The 22,953-nt window shown below is 40.9% G+C and overlaps 1 protein-coding gene across 2 annotated transcripts in view; it reads right to left on the bottom strand.

Moving 5' to 3' along the window:
- FAT3 (FAT atypical cadherin 3) overlaps positions 1 to 22,953 on the bottom strand; it is a 652,719-nt gene that overhangs the window by 58,806 nt on the left and 570,960 nt on the right. For both annotated transcript variants that reach the window (XM_037841083.1, XM_037841084.1), the window contains exon 14: positions 2,468 to 2,857. In XM_037841083.1, the coding sequence (XP_037697011.1) occupies positions 2,468 to 2,857 (390 nt within the window). The remainder of the gene's footprint in view (positions 1 to 2,467; positions 2,858 to 22,953) is intronic.

Raw genomic sequence — 22,953 nt, 5'->3', positions numbered from 1 at the left:
AATGTGGACATTGAGATTTGATTAGAAAAATCATTGGTCAAGAGTTCTGTAATCATGGTAATATTTATAACATCTTCTCCAGCCAAGATTTTCAGTATTCTGTTTATTTAATACTCTACTGAAAGCATCCCCAAAGCCTGATTAATGCTGTCAGTTAAAGTACGGCTATCCGTCAAACACAACCCTGAAGAAATTAAAAGCCTTTGCATGTTTCTCTAACAGTTCCTGAACTGCTTTCAAGTAGCCTGAAAATCTCTGGCACTGTTCATTCTTATACAACTGGGGAGGAGGGACAGGAACGAGCATCCCTGATATATGTCTCCTGACTCCTCAAATGGGTCCAGGCAGACTGAGAATGAGCTGAGGTATGTGGATACCAGTGTATGATGCCATCCCTCAGCAGCAAGAAAATACTTGCAGACTTAACTGAATGGAATTCACCATGGAGGTGCTTCCAAAATTATAATGTCCTTGTCTAGAATTATTATGATAAAAAGAAGGCAAAGGAAAAAAAAGAGCAAATATCTCAGAAATCTCAAGGCATAGACACACAGTGGAAAAGGCAGTAACTGAGAATCGAAGAGCCAAATATCGTGAGTTTAGTGTCCACAATTACAGAATGGAGATGATAATGTCTGTGCCACAGTTATTTAAACGAAGCAAATAGAACAGGTGAAAGCAGCTAGCTGGGGGAGGAGGCTAGGAGGCATTCTGTGGGGGCCATCGCCCTCCCATCCCAGTGCTTTCCGGGGAGACATCCCAACACTGCCGGCTGCAATTGATAACTGGTCATTGCACGCCCTGAGGAGCAGTTCCCAAGGGCATTTGCCTATCTACCACCCGGAAAGCAATCATTAGGACCAAGGTGAGTCAATCACATTTGTTCGGGTTTCCAGAGAGAGGACTTCTCTAGGAGCTAAGGCTGCCTATAGACTCGTTTTAAACTAGGTGGGAAACAGAAGTCATTCCTGTAACAGCCTCTTTCCCCATGACTAAGTTTTCTTAGCGATTACCACCTTTAGTGTTTGTTATCCAATGCAAAATTTAAGTAGTACTTAACCATTTTCCTATGGTATTCATATACAATGACCATAACTGGACAGGCTGAGGCTAACAGATATTTAATTGAGAAAAAGGCTCATACATTTTAATTTGAAGTAATGACCTTAATAAACAGAGTTACTACTGGGAGAAACTGCTAATGCAATTCCTCCATCAATATTTCCACCTTTCTATACTTAAGGGCATGGACTGAATCTCATTCATTTTTGTAACCCTCACAGGATAGCAGTGTTTATATAGAGATTGGAGCATGGATTTAGAGTTAGGGACACTTGAGTTCAAACCCCGGAGCCCCCACTTACTAACAGACAACATTGGGGTAAATTACTTAATCTCTCTTAAGCTCTGCTTTCTCATATGGAAAATGTGAGAAATACATACTAACCTAATAGCAGTACTAGCCAAGTTAAATAACATTGCTAATTACAATGGTTTCTTGTTTGTATTTACTGGAGTAGAATGGACATCCTCTGCTACCTTGCTCAACAAGGGCATAGTCCTTGAGTGCTGAGAGGGAAATATATCCAAAGGCCATAGGTGTGAGAGACTCACTTTTCTTATCTGCAAAATGGGAATTGCCTTGCCTGTTCATAGGGGAACAGGTAAAGAGAATGAGAATATCCTTAAACATGCTTTGAAAAATATTAATACAGTCTATGAAAGTACAATGGTGAGTATGTTTACTCTTCAAAGAATATCCAAACTTGTTTTCTAAATTACCATATTACCATCTTTACCCAAAGTGCCCCTAATTCTTATTAACTCACTGAGGAAGAGAATGCCCTAGGGAATTCTCGTTTTTTTCTAAGCACCTTTTCCTGAGGTGATGCCACTCAATCCGAAAAGGGCGTGGTGAGAAATGACAGTGTTCTGCCCAGGAGTAGTGAACAGGGTTCAAATACAGCTCCAGTTCCAAATGACTGACAGGGTCTACTTGGGGTACTGGTTGAGCAGGCCTGCAAGTCACTGTCCAGATCACTTACCAATGGCAGGTGACCAGGGTGGCAGCCCAATCTCCAGGGGCACTCCCCAACACAGAAACATATGACTGAAGTTAAAAAACAGAAAGAGAGAGAGAAAACCCAAACCTGTGTGGTATGCAAAGCGACTTCAAGAAAAGCTCTCTCTCCCCACCCATGAACCATGTAGCAGCTCCCGTACCCTACTATTTAAAAATCCTGGAGCCAACCTGGGCATTATTTCTCAAGAAAGCTTAAAATTCAGCAGTGGAGTGCTGGAGGCCATTCTGAGGTCCACATGCAGGTCCTGCTAAGAGAAGATTTGTTCCCTGTGTGAGGGGGTAGGAGGAGGCATGGAGCCCACCAAGAAAGGCAATTAGAGCATTTAGGAGGAGAGACAGGATATAATGGAGAGTTAAATTCTAAGTAGGTTGCAGTTTACCTACCTGTCTTTGGGTTGATCCTAAACTTCCCTTGTTCATTCCCAGACCGGATGAGGTACATAATCTCAGCATTTGTGCCGATATCTTTGCTGGTGGCAAAAACAGCAAGGACTTGGGTACCAGGGGAGGTGTCTTCAGGCACTGTCACCAGGTAGTCCCTTCTCTCAAACACAGGGGGGTTGTCGTTGATGTCCAGGACAGTGATGGTGACGGTGGTGAGAGAGGATAGAGCCTGTCCAGGGCTCTGGTCGGCGGCCTGCACACTGATGTTGTAGGAGGACTGCTGCTCTCGGTCCAGTGGTTGCTCCAGGATAATGATGCCGGAGGAGCCGTCAATGGAGAAAAACCCATCCACAGAATCCGCCAGGGAGTACAAGACCTTTCTGTTGATGCCTGCAGGGGGCGCAAGAACGTGAGCGGAGAACGCAGCCCAAAGCTCTGCAAAAGACTTTGGCTTTGCAAACTTGCCAAGGGACACACAAAGAAAAATAGTAATTATAGAAATGGACAGCATTGGTCCTATAAAAATTTAAACTACAGTTTGTTAAAAAATGCAAATTTGGGTGTATAAAATAAACTAAATTAAAAGGTTTAAAAAATCTTTGAAAACATTTGCAACAAATATAAAAATTTGGATATTCTTAAAATTAAAAAAAAAAAAAAAGATCTTTAAGGAAACCTCTAATGTGCCAATAGATACATTGGGTAAAGACTGTCACAGAGAAAGAAACATAAATTAATTAATTAATCAGTTAATCAATTACTTGAACAAATACATATCTAGACCTACCAGGCACTATTTTAGGGGTTAGAGATGCACCAATGAAGGAAAGAGTCACATTCTAGTGGGAATCAATTAAAAAATGAACAGCAACAACAACAAAAATTAGATTAAAAAACCAAAAAGACATGTGAGAAGGTAAAAATGTGTCCTGGAGAAAAATAAAGTCATAATGGCAGAGAGGGAGTGTGGGGGGTGAGTGTGTGTGTTAATTTTAAATAAGGTGGTCAGAGAGGGCCTCCCTGGAAAGTGGACATTTGGGTAAAGACTGATAGGCGGTACTCTGTGGGTATCTGGGAGAGACACTGCGAGCAGAGGAATCAGCAAGAACAGAGGTCCTGGGGTGGGAGCACATCTGGTTTGCTGGAAGAGCACCACTGAGGAGACCCAGGCTAGAGTCAAGGGGAGAGAATTAGGAGGTGAGATCAGCGATAACTGGACCAGGAGCAGATCATATGGGTGGTGGTGGCCATTTTAATGACATTGACATTTACTCCAGGTGAGAGAGGAAGCCTCCAGAGGGCGCTGAGGAGGGGAGTCACATGATCTGATTAGGTTTTTAAGACACTCAGGCTGTATCAACCTCTACTTTTGAATAGACTGAAGGGGTGCAAGAAAGGATACTGGGCACCAGTTAGCCAGCTCCTGCAGTGACACAAGCACGTGATAATGGCCTGGGTGAACAAGGGTGGTGGTGGTGGAGGTGGAGGTGACAAGATGTAGTCAGGATACAGTTATTTTAGGAACATGGAGGTGGTAAGTAAGAGTGATTGAGTTCTGGATTTTTTGTTTTTCTTTTTCTTTTTTCCGAATGTGGGTAGAGATGGCGAAAAGTGATCAGGTCCTGATGTATTCTGAACTTGGAGGTGGTAAAAAAGGTATGTTTTCTAATCATGTAGGTGACAGCCTGTAGGATGTTAGACAAATAGAGGATTCCAGGATCCCTAGGTTTTAGCCTGAGCGACTGGAAAGAGGGAGTTACAATTAGTTTAGATGCAGAAGACTGCAGGGGGACTGGGTTTTAATATCAGGAGCCCAGTTTGGGGCAGACTAAATTTGAGATGGGCATTTGATGAGTGGGCATTTGATATTCAAGCTATGATGTCAAGCAGAAAGCTAGTACAGGAGGCTGGAGTTACAAGGAGAGGTCCAAACTGGAGCTATAAATTTGAGGGTCATCAGCATACAGATGATATGCAAAGCTATGAGAATGGATGAGGTCTGAACGGAGTGTAGAGAGAAAACAGAAATCCAAGTGAACCTTGGAACACTCTATCAAGGAAGACCTACACGCAGGATCATCTCCAGCTCTATGATTTCAACAAATGCACTTAGCTACCCAGATACCATCTGATCACAATATATAGGAAAGCACATCAACCAGGAAATGCCCAACAACCAATAAATTAGTGAATGATGATCGGATGGACTTCTGGGGTTCTCAACCAAAGATGGACTTAACTGCTTTCTATTGAGGATCTTAGCACTTCAAAATGGTTTACAAACCTAAAATTAGCTTTAGGAATTAAGATTTGTAAATAGGAATGTGTAAAAATTTTCTAGGCTGATAAAGCACCATTTTGAGTCTAAATGCTTTTAATGAAAAGTCATTAATCAGGGATCTTGAGCCATGATGGCCATCTGAAAATATCTTTTGTGAATCATGAAGCCCTAGAATATACGCTTTTATAGGGTAGGGTTTATGCATGTGTTATTCCTATTGTAACACCTCACCTTGGGGACAAGCATTTGGCAGTAGTAAGAGTTAAACATTTTACTCCCCCAATGTACAATTTCCCTTAAGCCAAAATTCCGAGCAAACCAATAAAATAATATATCTGGAGAGGATGACATAAATTGCATTATGTGGCTTTAACCAAAAGGTCAACACTGAGAGCTAGTTCTTGGTTCCATTCCAGAGAGTCCATTTTTTTCCAAAGTTTCATCATTTACTTTTATTTTCCCTTTCAAAACAACCACCCTGTGATATATAAACATCAACCTCTGGTTTTATTGGTACAGGGATTAAAAACAAGGTGTTTCTTTTCTCTTGCTGCTTCTTGAAATAAGGCCTCAGAGCAGAAGTTTTAGGGATGCTTTCTGGCTATTTTTGGAGAGGCTGTAAAGTTAAATTTTTTAACATATATTCCTGGGGTAAACACACAGTGCTGCACAGGCAATCAAGCATGTGTCTGGAAAACAACATTACTGCCTGGGTGTCAGAACTGGTTGTGTCCCAGAAGCTGCCTTGACTGATTTGATGGCCTCAAAGTCACAAAAATGCATTTATGGAAACATCAGTGATTGATATAAACACACCATATAGGTTTTCAAATCATACACATTCCCTACGGATTTGACTTCTACCCCAGCATTGGGAATACTACTCTTACCAACAGAACACTGGACAGGAAATGCATGCAGGGACTTTCATCTGAGCATCTGCTGACAACTACAAAACTCCTTTCATGGATGCATAAACCAAGGGCTGAAGGACTTACCTGGAGCCACTAGCATTTTAGCAAGGTCCTATTTTCTCCAGGCTCTTTGCTCAATCCCCTCAGGGATTTCAGGAGATTTGCATGTGGACATACTTTCTTTTAAGGCCTGATGATCATTTAAGGAAAAAGGCAATTTTTGACTCACAACCAGCTGAGTTAAGAGAGGTAAGGGTTGCATTTGCACACTGCAGCTCTCTGTGGCAGCAAGACCTGAAGGGAAGGTACTTTTAATGGCAGCCTGAGTTTCCTTCACTGGGTCAGACAGCTGAAATCTAATTAAAAATATCACCCATGTTCCTGTTCTTCAGCTTTCTCCCTCTCTCTAGTCAGAGGTGCTAGACTCTGCTTGGATCTCCTAAGCAGGACATGCTATGTCCTCCAGGCTTTCTGCTCAGTGGGCTAGCCCTGTTGTTGGAAGGCTGCTGTTTACAAGGCTGACATTAATCAGCCACAAAGACCATGGCTCCCCTCTGTGCAGTTTCTGTTAATTTAAACTTGGTGACAGGGTTTTTCTGCTTTACCACAGCAGAAAACCATCCCCTCCCCCACAAATTGCTGACCCAACCCCACCCTTCTCCTCATTCATTTTGCTTCTGACAGTACCATGGGCATTTGCACCAGGAGGAACTAGGAGATTTATTGTTCCCTTCTCCTTTCTGTTACCAATCAGACTGCTATGGAAGCAAGACCAGAAAAGGGGGGAAGAGGAGCCCAAACCAACATACCTGCTAAATGGCATCATCAATAATTTGCTAGTTCTCAAGAAAACAATAGGATATATTTTTGGAATGCCTAAAAACTCAAATTTAGACACAATTGCAATGGATTTCAATGATTTTTAGAATTAAGTCAGACACATAAATGTCAATTTGGAGGCAGTGCTTTTGGTGTAGCACTTGGGTCTTTGCTGTGTTACCAGGCGATAGGGTACTGTCTTTGATAAATGAATGCAGGTCATGTCACTCAAGTGGAAACTTTCTATCCTAGGGCATTTGATAAATGCCATCCTTCAAATCACTAGCCCTTTGCTACATACCCAGCAGAAAAGATGAACCCTAGCAGAAGATGTGCTTGCTAATTGGTCTAATGCTCTAACAGCATGTCACAATGTATTACATTAACATATAACACTAATCTATCATTTTGTGTCTGTGTTTTTAAGAACATAATTCTCTTCTCCAATTTGAGCCTAACTTAATGAGGACAGAGCTACTTAGCTTCTTAGAATGCTGAAATACCAGGCTACCAAGAAAAGTATGATTGTCATTGCAAGTGAAGCTTTTGCATGTTAACTATTGCAAATAGAAGCCAGCAGGCCCTCAGAGGATTAAAATCGTGTGAAAAGTAAATGATGAAAATCCTTATTTGCTTTTGTGGAGTGGGGTCAGGGGAAAGAAAAAGCACATAAAAATTTCCTAATAGGGAAGGACGGGAAACTCCGAAACGGTTTGCCAAGGGCTTCTGTAGTCTCTCCCTCAGAAAGTTTCTAAATGGAGGATAGGTTCCTCTTAGCTCTGCCAAATGAAGAAATGGACTTTTGGGACCTGGAACTATGCCTAAAAGTCAATGCTTAAAATGCTTTAAAATGAGAGCAACGTGGTCTGGTCCTGGAAGAGACCTTGCTTCTAGCTCATGGTTTACCCAAAGTACATGAGTACACTTGAACAAGTCACTTAACTTCACTGCGTCTCATGTCTCCTCATTTTTTAAATGGCAGAACCCAGACTACTTGAGGTCTAAGGTTACCTTCCAGCACTATGATTCATTTCCAAGTGAACTAAATGGAGCTTGTTTCACTTACTATTTCCAAGAGACTGCCCCCTCCACTGTTACTGGGCCTGGGCCCACATGGGCTGGTAACACTAAAGGAAAAGCCCACATTAAGCCTGATCATGATGAGCTATTGAACTCTTTTGGATGAGAAGAGAACTTAAAACAACACAGCAGATTCATGCCATTCAGTTAAATGATCAAAGTTCACATATACGGTTTGTGGCAGGACCCATGCCTCAGTGAGAAAAATCACCCTCTGCTAAGATCATCCTCGATGATTCAACTAACATCAGAATAATACAGCTTTATAGTTGAGATTGCTAACAGTGTTAGAACCAGCACTGGAACCAGCTGGCAAGTGTCCCGGCCCGCGGGACGTTCAACGGAGGCTCAGAGTCCCGTGAGGGAGGAATGGTATGGGACAAGAGACACGAGGAATGACAGCAAGACAGGTTTCTGATCAAGTTGCAAAATTTTATTGAAGAGGCAGGGTATATATACTCTAAGGGTGAAGGGAGTGGCTAGTAAGGACGGGTGGCGATCTAGGATTGGCTGCTGCTGTTGCTAGGGTGGAAGGCAAATGTAGGGGGATTGGCGGTTGCTGTTGCTGGGGGTCTGGGATTGGTGGTAGCTGTTGCTGGGGTGGATGGCCAATGGGAGGCTACTGTTTAAGCGTGAACTACCTACTGCTTAGGCGGGAACTACTGTTACTTCCTTGAAGAAGGCTAATTATAGCTTAGGCTGTTCTTGCATCAGCCCTGGCGGCCATGTTGCATGTTACCGGTATCGCTGAAGGTGAATATTATATATGCTACCTTAATTGTCCCCAACAGGCAAGCACTGGCAGCATAGTAAGTATGTTGAGATTTTTGCAACCTGATCTGTACGAAAAATATTTTCTCCCCTCCTCTGAAAACCAGACTCCCTAAACCCAAGGATACCACTTGCAAGAGCTACGTGATGCTTGCTTTGGTGCCTTATGTTGGCAGCTGCTTTGACTGTCAGGCCAGGGCCTTGTCTGGGACATTCGGCACTAGATTCTCTGGTATTTGGCCCACTAGATTCTCTGGTATTTGGCCCACAAAAATGGGCTGAACTAAATTGCTGTCAACTGGCTTTTAAAGAGGGATTTGAATTTACATGGAATAGGTATTTCGGGAAGAAGTAATTGGAAACAATTTCAACAATCACAGCCTACTCATTTTAATTTTGGTTCTAATTACTAATTTTTATTTCAACTTTATTGAGGCATAATTTACATACGATAACATGAACACATTTTAAGCACCTCGCTCATGAATTCTCACAAACGTATGCCTCCTTGTAACCACCACCCCCATCAAGATACAGAATGTTTCCATCACCTACTAAAGTTCCCTCATGTCCCTTTGCAATCAGTCCCCTGACCCCATGCCCCAGGCTATAACTGATTTTGAACCAATACTTTCTCTTGCCTTCATTAATGCTATTCATCAGTGCTTTAAATCTCACAAGTATGTTTAAATTTCAGTCTTTATTTCTCAGGCTTGCTGATTAAGGCATGCTCTCATATAAGCTACAAGGATTACCCTTCAAAGAAAAATGATAAGAAAGCTTTGGTTTTTGAATATGTCTTTGTGCTTCTTTGCAATGGGGTTATCCAGGCTTTCCCTTAAAAGACTGTGCTGTTATTATTATTATTTATTTTTTTTGGCACTTAGTACATTCACAAATGTTGGGCAACCACTGCCTCTATCTAGTTCTAAATATTTCCATCACTCCAAAATAAAACTCTGTACCCATTAAGCAGTTTCTCCCCACTTCTACTTCTCCCCACCCTGGTAACCACCAATCTGTGTTGTCTCTATGGATTTACCTATTCTGGATATTTCACATAAATAGAATCTTATAATATGTTGATTTTTTATGTTTGGCTTCTTTCACTTAGCATGTTATTGAGGTTCATCCACATTGGGACATATATCAGTACTTCATTCTTTTTTATGGTTGAATAATATTCCACTGTATGGATATACTCACTTTCGTTTTTGAAAGATATTTTCTCTGGGTATAAAATATTAAGTTGACATTTTTTTTTTCAGTACTTTAAAGATGTGGCTCCACTATCCATGATAACATAATATGATAATATTCCATTGGACATATATGCCACAATTTGTTTATCCATCTACCCATCAGTGCACATTTGGGCTGTTTTCACCTTTTGGCTATTGTAATAGTGAGTGCTGTTACTTTTGAGAAGTGGAAGGTTTCTGTTCTCCTCACATGAGCCACTGGCCAGAACATTTCAATTAAATAAGGATTTGCTGAGTGCCACCTGTTTGTTTAAGGGCAACTCCAGGCACTGAGGTGAGGGGAAATGAAACCCAAAGGACATCACCCCTAACGCCAGGAGCTTAGCATTTTGGTGAAGAATTACTTAAACTAGATAAATTAGAGTTTCCTGTGTCTTTGTCAATCCGAATCTGATTGCCGAATTCATTTGAATCTACCTCCGCGATGTCTCTTTAATGTCTTGTAGCCAGTTCTCATAGCCAGGTGAGGCTCCATCCCCTCTTACCTCGGCTGTTGCAAGAGACTCCTAACTGGAAACCATCTCAGTCTGTCCCCTTCTGGGCAAACTTAACCAAAGTTAAGTTTCTAAAAGTCTGAATCCAATCATGCCCCAGATACTCAAGATAGCCACTGACTTCCCACTTCTTACAGAATGCAGTAACAACTGTTGAGGAGGCATCCTAGTCCTCTGCAATCTGGTCTCAAACTACACTTACAGTGTCTCTTCCAGCCTCATGTCCATCACTGCTACTCCTGCTACTCTTCAAGAGAACAAGCACTCCTCCAGGCCTTTGCCTGTGGTTTTCTTTCTACTTGGAAAGCTCTCTTCCCCTACAACCCTTGTCAAAATCATAGATATCTTCTGTAATGTCTCCTCTGGAACAGCTTCCTTAATTTCCCCAGTTACACTCTCCTCTGCGCTCCTATAACATGGTTTTTGCTTCTGGTTTTGCATTATCTTTATTTGCATGTATGCTCTCTCTTCCGCTAGATTAATGTAACTTTTAGGCAGAGGGACTATGTCTTATTCATCTCTGTACCTCAGTATTGAGCACAGAACCTGACACACAGGCAGAGAGCAATACATATTGAACTGCAGAAGAAAGAACCAGGGGACCAAAGCAAGTATCTGAGCATGCTAACGCAATGTATGTGGGTGATACACACACTGCAAATGCACGTGTTAAAACAAATTGAAGCTGGAAAGGGTGGAAAGTGAAGGAATTGGAATATATTAAAAAATGTATATAAAGATATTTTAAATGTATATAACACATTCATAGGTATATAAAAAGCTGTTGCTAATAGATGCTTACATTTGTGGGGAAAAAAACAACAAACCATCCTGTTTTCCCAACAAGGACTGGCTGAATAAATTACAATCTATCCGTGTCACAGAATAATATGTACAACACCATATAAAAATGTAAAAGAATATATAATGATGTGGAAATATGTTTGGAAGCAAGTGAAAAAAGTGGGTTTCAAAATATTATCTCATTTATGGCCCCAGTTTTTTTTTTTTTTTATTAAATTCAGTTTTATTGAAATACATTCACACACCATACAATCATCCATGATATACAATCCACTGTCCACAGTATAACATAGTTATGCGTTCATCACCACAATCTATCTCTGAACATCTTCCTTACATCAGAAAGAACCAGAACAAGAATAAAAAATAAAAGTGAAAAAAGAACACCTAAATCATCCCCCCATCCCACCCCATTTGTCCTTTAGTTTTTATCCCCATTCCTTCATTCATCCATACACTAGATAAAGGGGGTGTGATCCACAAGGTCTTCATAATCACACTGTCACCCCTTGTAATCTACATTATTATATAATTGTCTTCAGGAGTCCAGACTGCTGGGTTGGAGTTTGGTAGTTTCAAGTATTTACTTCTAGCTATTCCAATACATTAAAGCCTAAGAGGTGTTATCTATATAGTGCATAAGAGTGTCCACCAGAGTGACCTCTCGACTCCATTTGGAATCTCTCAGCCACTGAAACTATTTCATCTCATTTTGCATCCCCCTTTTGGTCAAGAAGATACTCTCAGTCCCACGATGCCGGGTCCACATTCATCCCTGGGAGTCATACTCTGCGTTGTATGGCCCCAGTTTTTAAAAAGAAAAACGATATAAGGATGAAGGTACTTCTCTCAAAATAGTGACAGTGTTTGAAAGTGATTTGTATTTCCTTTTTGCTTATCATTCTAAATGTTATACTGTGGACACAGATCATGTTTGCAATAAGTAATGCTATTATAAAAATCATGTACATGGAAAATAATTCTTTAATATAAATTTTGAAGAGCAATCAAATTTTCAAATTATTTCCCAGACCAGTATAATTCTCAACATACATACCATTTGAAGTAATTTTAGAAAAAAGATATTTATATATTGTATAAGGATTCTTTTTCTGGATATTCCCATTCCTTATTCTAGTTTGTGCTCAGAAAGACTGACTTTACTTAGAAAACCCATTTTTGGCAAAGGTCTCATTACAAAGTTATTTCAAGGGATACACTTTTCTAAAACTATTTTTTTTTTTGCACTTAAATTAAACAGTAACAGAAGATGGATAGCCTAAAATTTTTCTCTTATCCTTTGCAGTAGACATAAAATCCCACAGAAGTGAAACAGCCCAAACTAACCACTCCTTTTTCTCTTTGAAATATGCCTTCGGATGATATGAAATAAAACAGAAGGTTGCCATAAGGAGGTCCATGGAATTAGCAATTACTTTTCAAGTTAGCAATTACTTTAAAATAGATTCTCTAATTACTTCTTTTAAAGTGCCTTTAAATGTTTTTCACTGGGTGATGAGTAAAGCTGGTGCATTCCCACGGGCAGAATGCCAGTTCCTGGGGTCGGAAGTCCCTTGGCTCTGAGTAGTCAGGAAACGACAGAAGGCAGCACCAGTCACAGAGTTAGGGAGATTCTGATTCCACCCTAAGCCTTCAAGCAATTCTGATTCCACCAAAAGCCTTCAAGCAGACTAAGCATGGGGTCCTTGTAAGCAGGGGGCCCTGTGAAACTGCAACCTGTGGCATCTGCATTTGAGGTGGTGTGTGAATGGGTGAGCTTATGGGGATGAATCACTGTTATCAGTGGCTAGAAATCAGGATTCTCTGGTTGAGTGACTGTGTTAAAAAGTTTCTCTAACCTATCCCTTTCCGGAAGGTATTAGCTGTTTCATTTGGCAGCTAGTGCCTTGACCCTATTTAGAAGAAATTGTATTTTAAAAAGAATAATAAAAACTTATAAAACAACTTACATCAAACATAAAGACTCCTAAACTATACAAAGCATCACAATGAACTGGAAGGAGGGAAAAAGATGTCCAGATCTATCCTAGACTTTCTGAATCAGATTTTGGAGATGGCGCCCTTACCTGTTTATTTTTAAAAGCTCCCAAGGGGATTCTGATGCACAGGCAGGACTGACAACCAAATTTGTCTGATTTTTGTACATTATCTTATTTTTGTTGTTTTTTCCTTGAATGTAGAAGGAACTCTATCAAGGGATCCAATTTTCTTGGACATAGAGGGGTCAATTTGTACCTCCAACTTAAGCCTTGTATGGCAGCAAACATTAACAACATCTCCAAAGGAACTGGAGAGGGGAATTCCCACAGCCTTTGAGGACTTCATACTTGAGGAAGCACAGGCTGTGTAGGTAAAAGCCCCTGGAAAACTTTGATGGGAATAAGGAATCTACATATATACTAGCTACGGTATTAGGCAATTTAGGTGGAGTATCTAACTTGGCAGTTGAACAAACACACGGTCATTGTGTACTTGGTGGCTGGTGCTGTGCTACTGCTGGGGATACACCAAGGAACAAGCTGAATCCCAGGCCCAGGAGTATGTCGTCTGATGGGAAATCAAGCAATTAATATCTCCATTTGCCCTGGGAAGAAATGGAGGTTCAGAAGGGTTAGGGAATTTATTTAAGGTCAGACAGACTGTGAGGGTTGGACCTGGGATATTTAGCCAGGTCTCATCCCAAAGCCACTGAACGGTGTTGTTTCCCAAAAGGTAGACAAAAATGACACAGAGATGGTGAGATGCTGGGATCCCACCACCTAGCTATATGCTTTGCAGAAGATGCTCTGATACTGATGCGAGGTGAAGAATTCAGGGAGGGGTTTGTGGGGTCCCAGGGCGCTTTCCTCAGGACCACTTTCCATTTAACAGATGCCTTTGGAGGGGTCACTTAACCTTTATGAACTTCAGTTTCTCCACCTGCAGGTGGGGTTATCAAGATCTGTTCTGGCCATACTAAGGTTACATGTGTAACTTTTTGAGTTCTCTGGAGAAAGGCTTCAAACATCAGATTACACTTTGATATCTAAGAAAGACGAAGGACTTTGGCCACAATAGCCTACAGAGAATGACTCATGTCTCTCGGTCTTTAGGGAACATTATTTAATTTTTACTGATGTTTCAATAGTTCCTCAACTGCCAGCAAAGATTTAACACTTCAGTGAATAACAGAGCTTTGAGGAAGAAGAAAAAAATTAAAATCACTGACCTATGGTGCTTAGAGGTAACAGTTTCTATGGCATTAGGAAAAAGCATAAAAGATATGATATGTAAGAGATAAACAGTCTGAAATCAGGATTAAATCCCTCTTGAAACATTTTCTGGTGGAAATTACTGGAGTAAAGAAGAAGAAAATATTGGACTGAGGAGTCAAGATAACCTCCTTTTAGATCCAATTCGGCCATGAAACAAGTAATATGGGGTTAATCTCTTTGTCCCTGAGCCTGTTTCCTTCTCAGAAAAAGAAGGGTTCTGACTGTATTTTGCCACAGGCCCTCTGCAATGGTAACATCCTAAGGTTACTAGGACTATGATTTATGCAGGAATTGGGCCTAGTGCCCAAAAAATCCATGAAAGCAGCAACAAGGAGCAGCCCACAGCTCCTGCACTGCTCATCCTCAGCCCACACCACAGCAGCTGTGCTCCCAACTTGGCTGAACTGCTCCTGCTGAGGGTGGGCCTTCTTTTGATTGCAGCTGATCCACAATGAGAGTCCTTCTTCCCCAGAGAGTGGAGCTATGGAAGGATAATGGCTTTGGTGGGGGATCTGCAAGGATCTGCAGAGAAAATTCAGGATGTTTGTGAACTTGAAGGGTATTTGGTTAACTGTGGCTCTGTACCAAATGACACCACAGCATAGCAGCACAAAACATCCAGTCTTTATCATCTCATCGTTTCTATGGGTTAGGAATTCAGGCACGGCTTAGCTGACTGCTCCTGGCTTAACATCTTTCGTGAGGTTGCAGTTAAACTGATGGGCAGGACTGTGGTCTCATCTGAAGGCTCAAGTGGGGCTGGAGGTAGAGGTTCACTTCCAAGCTCACTCATGAGGTTGCTGGCAGCCTTTGGTTTCTCGCCACATGGGCCTCTTCATGGGGCTTCCTCACAGTACTGCAGCTGGCTTCCACCAGGGCAAGTGATCCAAGAGAGAGCAAGATAGAGCACACCCAAGACGAAAGCCACAGGCTTTATATAACCTAATCTCCAAAGTGATATTCTATTCATTAGAGTCGAGTCATTAAGTCCACCCACTCTCAAGGGGAATGGTATGAATACCAGATCACTGGGGACCATCTTAGAGGCTGTCTATCACAGTGGGGGGAATAACAGATATCTTTATTTTACTAACTTCTATCTGGATTTAGCATCATGTTCAATTATAAATGTCGGCAATAAACACCGTAGCAGAAGCAGCAGCTGCTATTTTGTGACCAACAGAAATAAGATATTTTCATATTTTACAGTTGTTGCACATACCTCTGCTAAGCACTATTTCAAAATACGAAAATTAGACCTACTGTGTTAGGCCTTGTTATTTAACATCTCAGAGAAGAAATTCATAGTACTAATAATTTTTTTAAATGCTTGAACAAATCTTTTTTACTTGTAACCTTTTGCATTTTATTTAATGAGTTTAAATATATTATTCTATGAAGTGTTCCATAGCTGTCACCAAACTGTCAAAGTGTTCATGTCACACAAGGACTAAGAATTCCTAGGCAAGTGGTTCTCAAACTGTTGCCCTGGGAGCCCCATTAGCATCCCCTGGGAATGGGTCTGAAATACATATTCTCAGCCCCATCGCAGACTACTGAATCAGAAACCCTGGGGGAGGACTTGTTTTAACAAGCCTTCCAGGTGACTCTGATGTACATTAAAGTTTGAGAACCATTAGTGACGTTTCTTATTCAGAATTTGCACTTCCAACAAGTTCCCAGGTGAAGTTGATACTGCTGGTCTAGGGACCATTTTTTGAGACCCACAGCTATAGACTATAGCCTAACTAGTAGCTGGGTATCTGTTAACTAGTCTTCCCCTGACTCCTTTTATAACTTTGCAGCCCTGCAATCAACCAGTTTGCGGCCCGGAGTAAATTACTTAAGCCTTCAGAGTTTATTCAAATATTAAATAGAAAAAAAATCTATATATCTATACCAACCTGCAAGAAGTGGAAATAATGTACATAAAAGTACATAAAGTACTTGGCACAGTGCCTGGAATGTAGTAGAACCCCAAAAAGTAGAGGTTATTAGCCATATTACGATTATTATAATTTAAAATTCTTATTAAGAATTGCCTTGGAGGGTTCAAGAATAGCACAGAACAGTTTTGGAAGCAGATTGATGTTGGATAACTGTGAAGTACTGCAGGAGCTCAGAGCAGGGAGCTCTAACTTCAGTGAGGGGAAATGTGGCTTTATACAGTTTGAAGTGTTTTTCCATTCACACTTCGGCAAGCCTAACACTAACCCTCTAAGGCTGGTAAAGCAAGCATTATTATTGTCCTTCTCACATTACGGAAGAGGAAACTGAGGTTGAGGGAGGCTGATGACTGGCCTAAGGTCGTATGGCTGGCAAGTAGCCCAGGACTGATCATTTAGGGCTTTCCCCATGCCCATGTAGCCTCTTGACCAGTCTGGTTACTAGCAGGTCTGTCCTTAGAGGCATATGGGGACATTCCCATGGCCTGATCTGAACATTCAGAGGAGGCCTTAGGGTGCTTTCCAGCTGGGGCATGAGGCTAAGAGGAAGCTATTTGGGAAACCCTAAAAGGTAAAATGGCAGGATATATCCATGACTCCTGGGTGGGATACATGGATTTTATCCCTCTAATAGGGATGACAGTCAATTTCCATCTGATTCCACAGATTGTGCCTCCTCACAGACCCACACTCCCAGAAGCTGAAGGCAGTGGAAAAAGATGCTTCAGAATTTACCCTTTGGTCAGGTTTGACTTTTAATTTTTTTAGTAAGTCCTCTATAGACTGAAGTTTCAGAAAGTAAATGCTGAGTGTATATTTTTTTCCTCCATTAGAACAGATGGGTGATGATGGAAGATTTAAGATCAAACACCATACCAGGTAGTTGAAGCTTTGCTTTGACCAACAAACTGGAAGTGGAGTGCTAGCTCAGGGTGTGGATAAGCATCTCCGATTCTTACAGAGTGGTGTGAGTGAAACTCACTCAGACTCTGCTCCCGGAAAAAAATAGCAAACTGCTAAACCGGAGCACACTACCTGCTTTTCCATCAGAGTTCCAGCATCTTGTCCGTAACGCTTTCCTGAGGACTTATCTCACCTCTTAGTTTTTCTTCTCAAATCTCTTTTTATGACTTTCAAAATGACAGATACACAAGGTTACCATGACTCAGTAGAGGCAGGAAAACAACTGGGTGGATTCACTTAAACTGGTTTGGTCAGAAAGATCTTTCAACGATCCTTAGAGATTACTTTCATGAATATGCCTTTCAGATAAATACCTTTCTGCTCCTTCCCAAGGAAGTGCACCCCCAAAGTAAACAGTTCTCCGAAACACTGGGCTAGCTCTTTACTTCCTCTGACAAGATTAACGCTTTGGAAAACCAAGTTCATTCTGACTCCTGCACCTTGAGAGTAATGGCACAGGAGTCTAGATGTCATCTCCCTCATGAAATACTCAGTAAACAAATTCCCAACATGGATAAGAGTTTACATTCTTATGGTGAATGCCTTTGCAAAATTGAGGATGTTCAAGTTAGCAGAAAACCAAACACGGATAAAAACCAAAACATTCTGTCAAAGGAAGTTTTCTTTTTCTCTTTCCTGTTCTCTGCTAATGTGAGAATTGAACTGTTAATTTTATGTGGAAAGGCATCATTCTGGAAGACCATAATTTTTTTTTGTACTTTCAATTAATATAATTAACTATACACTCATGCAGTCCGGCATCTACAAAGCCCTCGCTGAGAGGAAAGCCCTCTCTTCCTCATTTCTTATTGATTCCCCATCACATTTCCCCCAGCACCTGAAACAAACTTCCTGTCCCTCCTCAGCGCCCCCTGCTCAGCTGCTGCGTGTTAGTCTCCAAGATGCTAGAAGCTTTTATTGTGTGGAGATGTATGAGGGCAAATGCTGTACCTCCTACTGGTTTTCCTCAGCCTTTCCTTCTTTTCTTCCTTTGAATTCCAGGTTTTTAATTTTTTCCTTTCCATGTCTTTTCTTCCTTTTATTACTAGGATCAAGTGATCTTTTCCTGTTGCTCCCTCCCTCCCCACATTAGTAATCTCACCTTGACCCATTGGGGCAGTTGTACTCTCCTGCTTTCGTCATTGTGGAGACACAATTAGAACTGAACCAACCCAACATTCCCTGGGCTCCCTTACATTTCTCAGCCTCCCTTGTAGGTGGGTCAGGCTGTGTGACTTGTTCTGGGCAATGGAAAGTGATGAGTGACGTGGTTCTCTTCCAGGCTGAGGCAGTTAAGAGCCGGTAAGTCTCCTTTTATCTTTTTCTTCCCCTGCACTGGTGACCTTGGAAACCAAGGGTTAAGATGGTGGTGTTTATGGGATAGAGGGACAAGATCCCAGGGTCACTAGATGGACTCTCACCAACCTGCACTTCACATGACCAAGAATTAGTATTTTGTTGTACCAAGCCACTGAGACTTTTAAAAAATTATCTTAGCCTAGTCAAGCCCAACTAATAAAATCCTCATCTCTCTTTCTGTTGCTATTGGACATTTCCCTTCTCTACTTATCAGTGTTCACCCCCAACCCTGAAGTCCCAACTTAAATTCTAATACCACTTTGTGACTCTTTCCTGAATTGCCCCAGGTGAGAATTCATGGCTTACATTTTAATGTTCCCACAGAGATTTATGCTAGCATTTAACAAGTACTATTTAATCCTTACAAAATCCCTACTTCTACAGATGCAACCCTATCATAACACATTACGTTTTACTTTGAATGTTTGTTCATTTGTACATGGCTGTTTCCCACTATGGCTGTCAACCCCTTGAAGGCAAGATCTCTTGTCCAATTTGTTTGGTTTATCTGTCCACAAGGAGGATCTTACATAAGCATGTGCTTAATAAATCTTGAGACAGATTCTCCTTTTCTACAAACGTGCTCTTCTCCTCTATTATGAAGGAAACTTTCCTTGACCTAGATAGACTCTGTAGCTACCAGGACAACTCCCTCCTCCATTTCACTGCCCAATGTTATAATACAGGAGTTTTCACCAGCTTTTGCTGTTTCCTCATGGTCATGGTATCCATTAGCCCCATGTAAAATGTGTCCTACTTTCTTGAAGAAGATATCTGAGGTATTTTGCCACCCAGCATTCATGTACCCTTCTGGTAACTGGATGCTCATTTCCCCCAAGGGAACTACCCCTCCCCATGCTCAGCCCATGTATGTCCTATGATGGGGGCTCCTCTCCCGCCTACAGTGGAGACATGCAAGTCCTAGGCCAAAGCCAACAGTGCATCACATTCTCCTAGCACCATCAATGGACACAGGACCGAGTCAGAGCAGTGATACCAAGGATCACGATTCCTGAGAAAGAGGCAGTCACTGCCCGCACTGGACATGACCCAGGAAGGATGTGGCTTTTGGAGCTGCTGGCAGCCAGCCTGTAACCACAATGGGATTACCTGCTCATGAACAGGGTTAACACAGGAGGAATAATGATGCCATTCGATGAAAAAAAAAAAAAAACCCTGAATCCAGAGCCCTTGTTCAGTTGTGCCAGAAGTCCTCTACCCTGGGATGGTGAGTTATATTTACCACTTTAAAAGAAGAATTAAAAACTTTTATTATGGAAACTTAAAACGACAAAAGTATAGGGAATAATATTGTAGTGTATTGAGCCCATTATGTACTTGTCACTCAGCCTCTATAATTATCAAAACATAGCCAAAATTGTTTTATCTATAACCACATGCACTCCCCCAGCCTGTTTTGCAGCAAACCCCAAGCATATCATTTCATTTGTAAATATATCAGTAAAAATCACTAAAAAAAAAGTATGAAAAAAAAAAGTACACAATTCCTGGCTTTTTTTGAACCACCACAATTAAGCCCTCATCTCCTCCTCTCATTTCATCCTCCTCTCCCCATACTGGACTACACAGAGTTCCCCCAACTGTTTAGCTGGGCCCATACACTCCCAGCTTTATGGTTTAATCCTCATGGTTCCTGTCTTCCCGAATGCCTTCCTACCTCTGACTGGTGAATTCCTATTCCCATATATTTATGTTAAAGGCATGTGTGTTCCTGATTGACGCCCCTTTCTAAACTGTGTATTACCTGAGGCTTGTCACTGCAAATTTCTCATCTTTAAGAATCTTGCTGTTCGTTCTGTAGCATCTACTACCTAGCTGCCCATTAACTATTTGTTAAATTGTATGGCAAATAACTATAATGTATGTTCTGAGTCTCTTAGTTTCTCTGAAGTTCCTAAAAGAAGTTCCAAACCTTCTAGGAAATGTTTAATTGGGAAGACATTAAGTGAGTTGCTCATTAGAACATTTTCTTACTTTATATTCTGATCCTTACGAGGAAAAATGTGTCTTTTTGCATTTCAAATATTTGGAAATTGGCCTCTCAATGAATCATGGGCCATAGCATATTTTCCAGTGCAAGTTTACATTTTATTTTCATGTCATTTTGCCTAAGAGGGCCACAGATTTTAGCTCTGATACTCATCACTGCATATTCCCTCTGCTAGCTTAAACAAACAAACAAACACCTCAAAACTGGGAACATGGATACAAATCTATGTTCCTCTAAGAGGTAGACTAAATAGTAGGATATTAGTTCCAAATGGTTAGTACAACAAGTCTCCTCATCTTTACTGAAAGGATTAAATTTTTATAAATGTTAGGTCATGAAGTCATGTCATTAGTTTATGGGATTGAGTATACTTCCAATTTACAGGAAAACTAGGAACTTTAATACTAGAATCTAGGCAGATGACCTGTTATTTCTTAGAACTGGTGTTTAAATTATATTGTTCTCTGTTTTTATTTTATTCCTGACCTAGATAGTTACTCTATCATTAACATCAGTTCATTATGAATAATGCATTCAGAACAGGAAAGAGTTGTTTGGCTAAAAGCAATTATATTTTTTTAAATTAGAAAAACAGTGGCAAGTCCACTGTAAGGAATTTGAACTCATGAAACTATAGATTCAGATTTCAGATTAATGTATCTTTGTCTCTTCTCTGCAAATATCCAGTGACCTAGAATATATAGTTCTCAGATGCTGGTAAAATAATTTGCAACTTTAGGTAAAGAAATATACGTGGCAAAAAGGAAGATACTTAGCAAAAAAACTTTCATGAACCAAATATCCCTTTCATTTACACAAATGGAGCCAATGTTCTTCACTAGATCTATGCTTAAATTGTCAAATTTCTATTTGGGTTGATGGAAAAGTTTTGGTAATGGATGGTGGTGATGGTAGCACAACATTGTGAACACAATTAACAGACATGAATTATATATTTGAATGTGGATGAAATGGAAAATTTTAGGCTGTATATATGTTATTAGCATAAAAATTAACAACAACATAGGACTGTACAACACAGTGAACTCTAATGTGAACCATGGACTATAGTTAATAGTACAATTATAAAAATGTGCTTTCATCAATTGTAACAAATGTACCACACTAAGGCAAGGTTTTAATATTGGGGGGTATATGGGAACTCTATTTTATGCATTTTTTCCTACAAATCTACAACTTTTCTAATAATAATTTAAAAAACCCAACCAATTAAACAGCTTGGATGGATCTCAAGGGAATTATAGTGAGTGAAAAATGACAAAACAAAACCTCATCTCAAAAGGTTACAAATATATGACTCCCTTTAAATAACATTTTTGAAATAAATTATAGATACAGAGAACAGATCAGTCATTGCTAGGGGTGAGGGATTGGGAGGAGGTGCAGGAAAGAAGCGGGTATGCTTACAAAGGGGTAGCAGGAGGGCACAGTGTGGTGCTGGAACAGTTTTGTGAGTTGAACATGGTGGTGGTTAAATGGAGCTACGTGGGTGATAAAATTGCACAAAGCTATGCACACACGTGCACAAACCAATGAGAGCTTGTAAAATTGATGACATCTGAATAAGCTTTGTGGTGTGTACCAGTGTTCATTTCCTAGTTTTGATAGTTTACCTAATGTGATAGTTACACAAGAGGTAACTATTGGGGGTGGTGGAGGGGTGCTGGGTGAAAGATGCATTGGATCTCCCTGTATTTTTTTTTTTTTTCCAATCTTGTGAACTTGTAATTATATCAAAATAAAAAGTTAAAAAAAAACCTCAGACATTTCCTGGTCACTTTAGAGAAGGGATTGCAAACCCAAATGCCTATAAGGTCACGAGTTAACATAACCAAGTGAAGAGGCAGGGGATGGGGAGGGGAGAGGCCCATGGCTGGCATCAAGGGGGCAGATGCTCTTCAGCTCCTAACACTGTGGGACAGTGGGCCTGGAATTGTTGAGGCATCTGAGTACAGTGTTGGTTTTTAAAGAAATCAAAATTTCTAACAAAAATCTGAGTTTTAAATATTGCCAATATAGTCAACCAAAAGAACACTGTGTAGGCCAAACAAAAGATATGGCCATTTGTGTGCAACCTCCCCTTCAGGGCAGAGGTTCCATTTGTCCCCAAGATGAATTCTCCAGTCAGTGTGGTAGTCTCAGTACACAGCTTACTTGTCTGTGATCCTTTATGAAAGACCGAGAAACGGTTACTCCTGAGAAAATAAGTGTTCTGATCAGGCCGCTAATGAAAATGTCATCAGCCACCGGTTCCTCACACCCAAGGGGACTCTGAATAATGCCAACATTGGTGTGAATCGTAGCTCAGAATTATGCACTGCTCCTTGAGATTCCTTGCAGGCGCTGACCCCCCCAAGACCTTCCCGGCCAGTTCCTCAGCATGGTGCCTGGAACCCAGTAGGTGCTTAACCGATGTTTTTTAGAAGTGTTCATTTGTACCTCCCCAGCTCTCTTAAAAGAACTAAGAGAGCTGGTGAAGTACCATA

The sequence above is a fragment of the Choloepus didactylus genome, chromosome 6 (genome assembly GCF_015220235.1).
Source record: "Choloepus didactylus isolate mChoDid1 chromosome 6, mChoDid1.pri, whole genome shotgun sequence".
NCBI classification, from domain to species: Eukaryota; Metazoa; Chordata; class Mammalia; order Pilosa; family Megalonychidae; genus Choloepus; species Choloepus didactylus.
The sequence above is the reverse complement of the archived record's forward strand: the minus strand, read 5'-3'. Positions and strand labels throughout refer to the sequence as shown.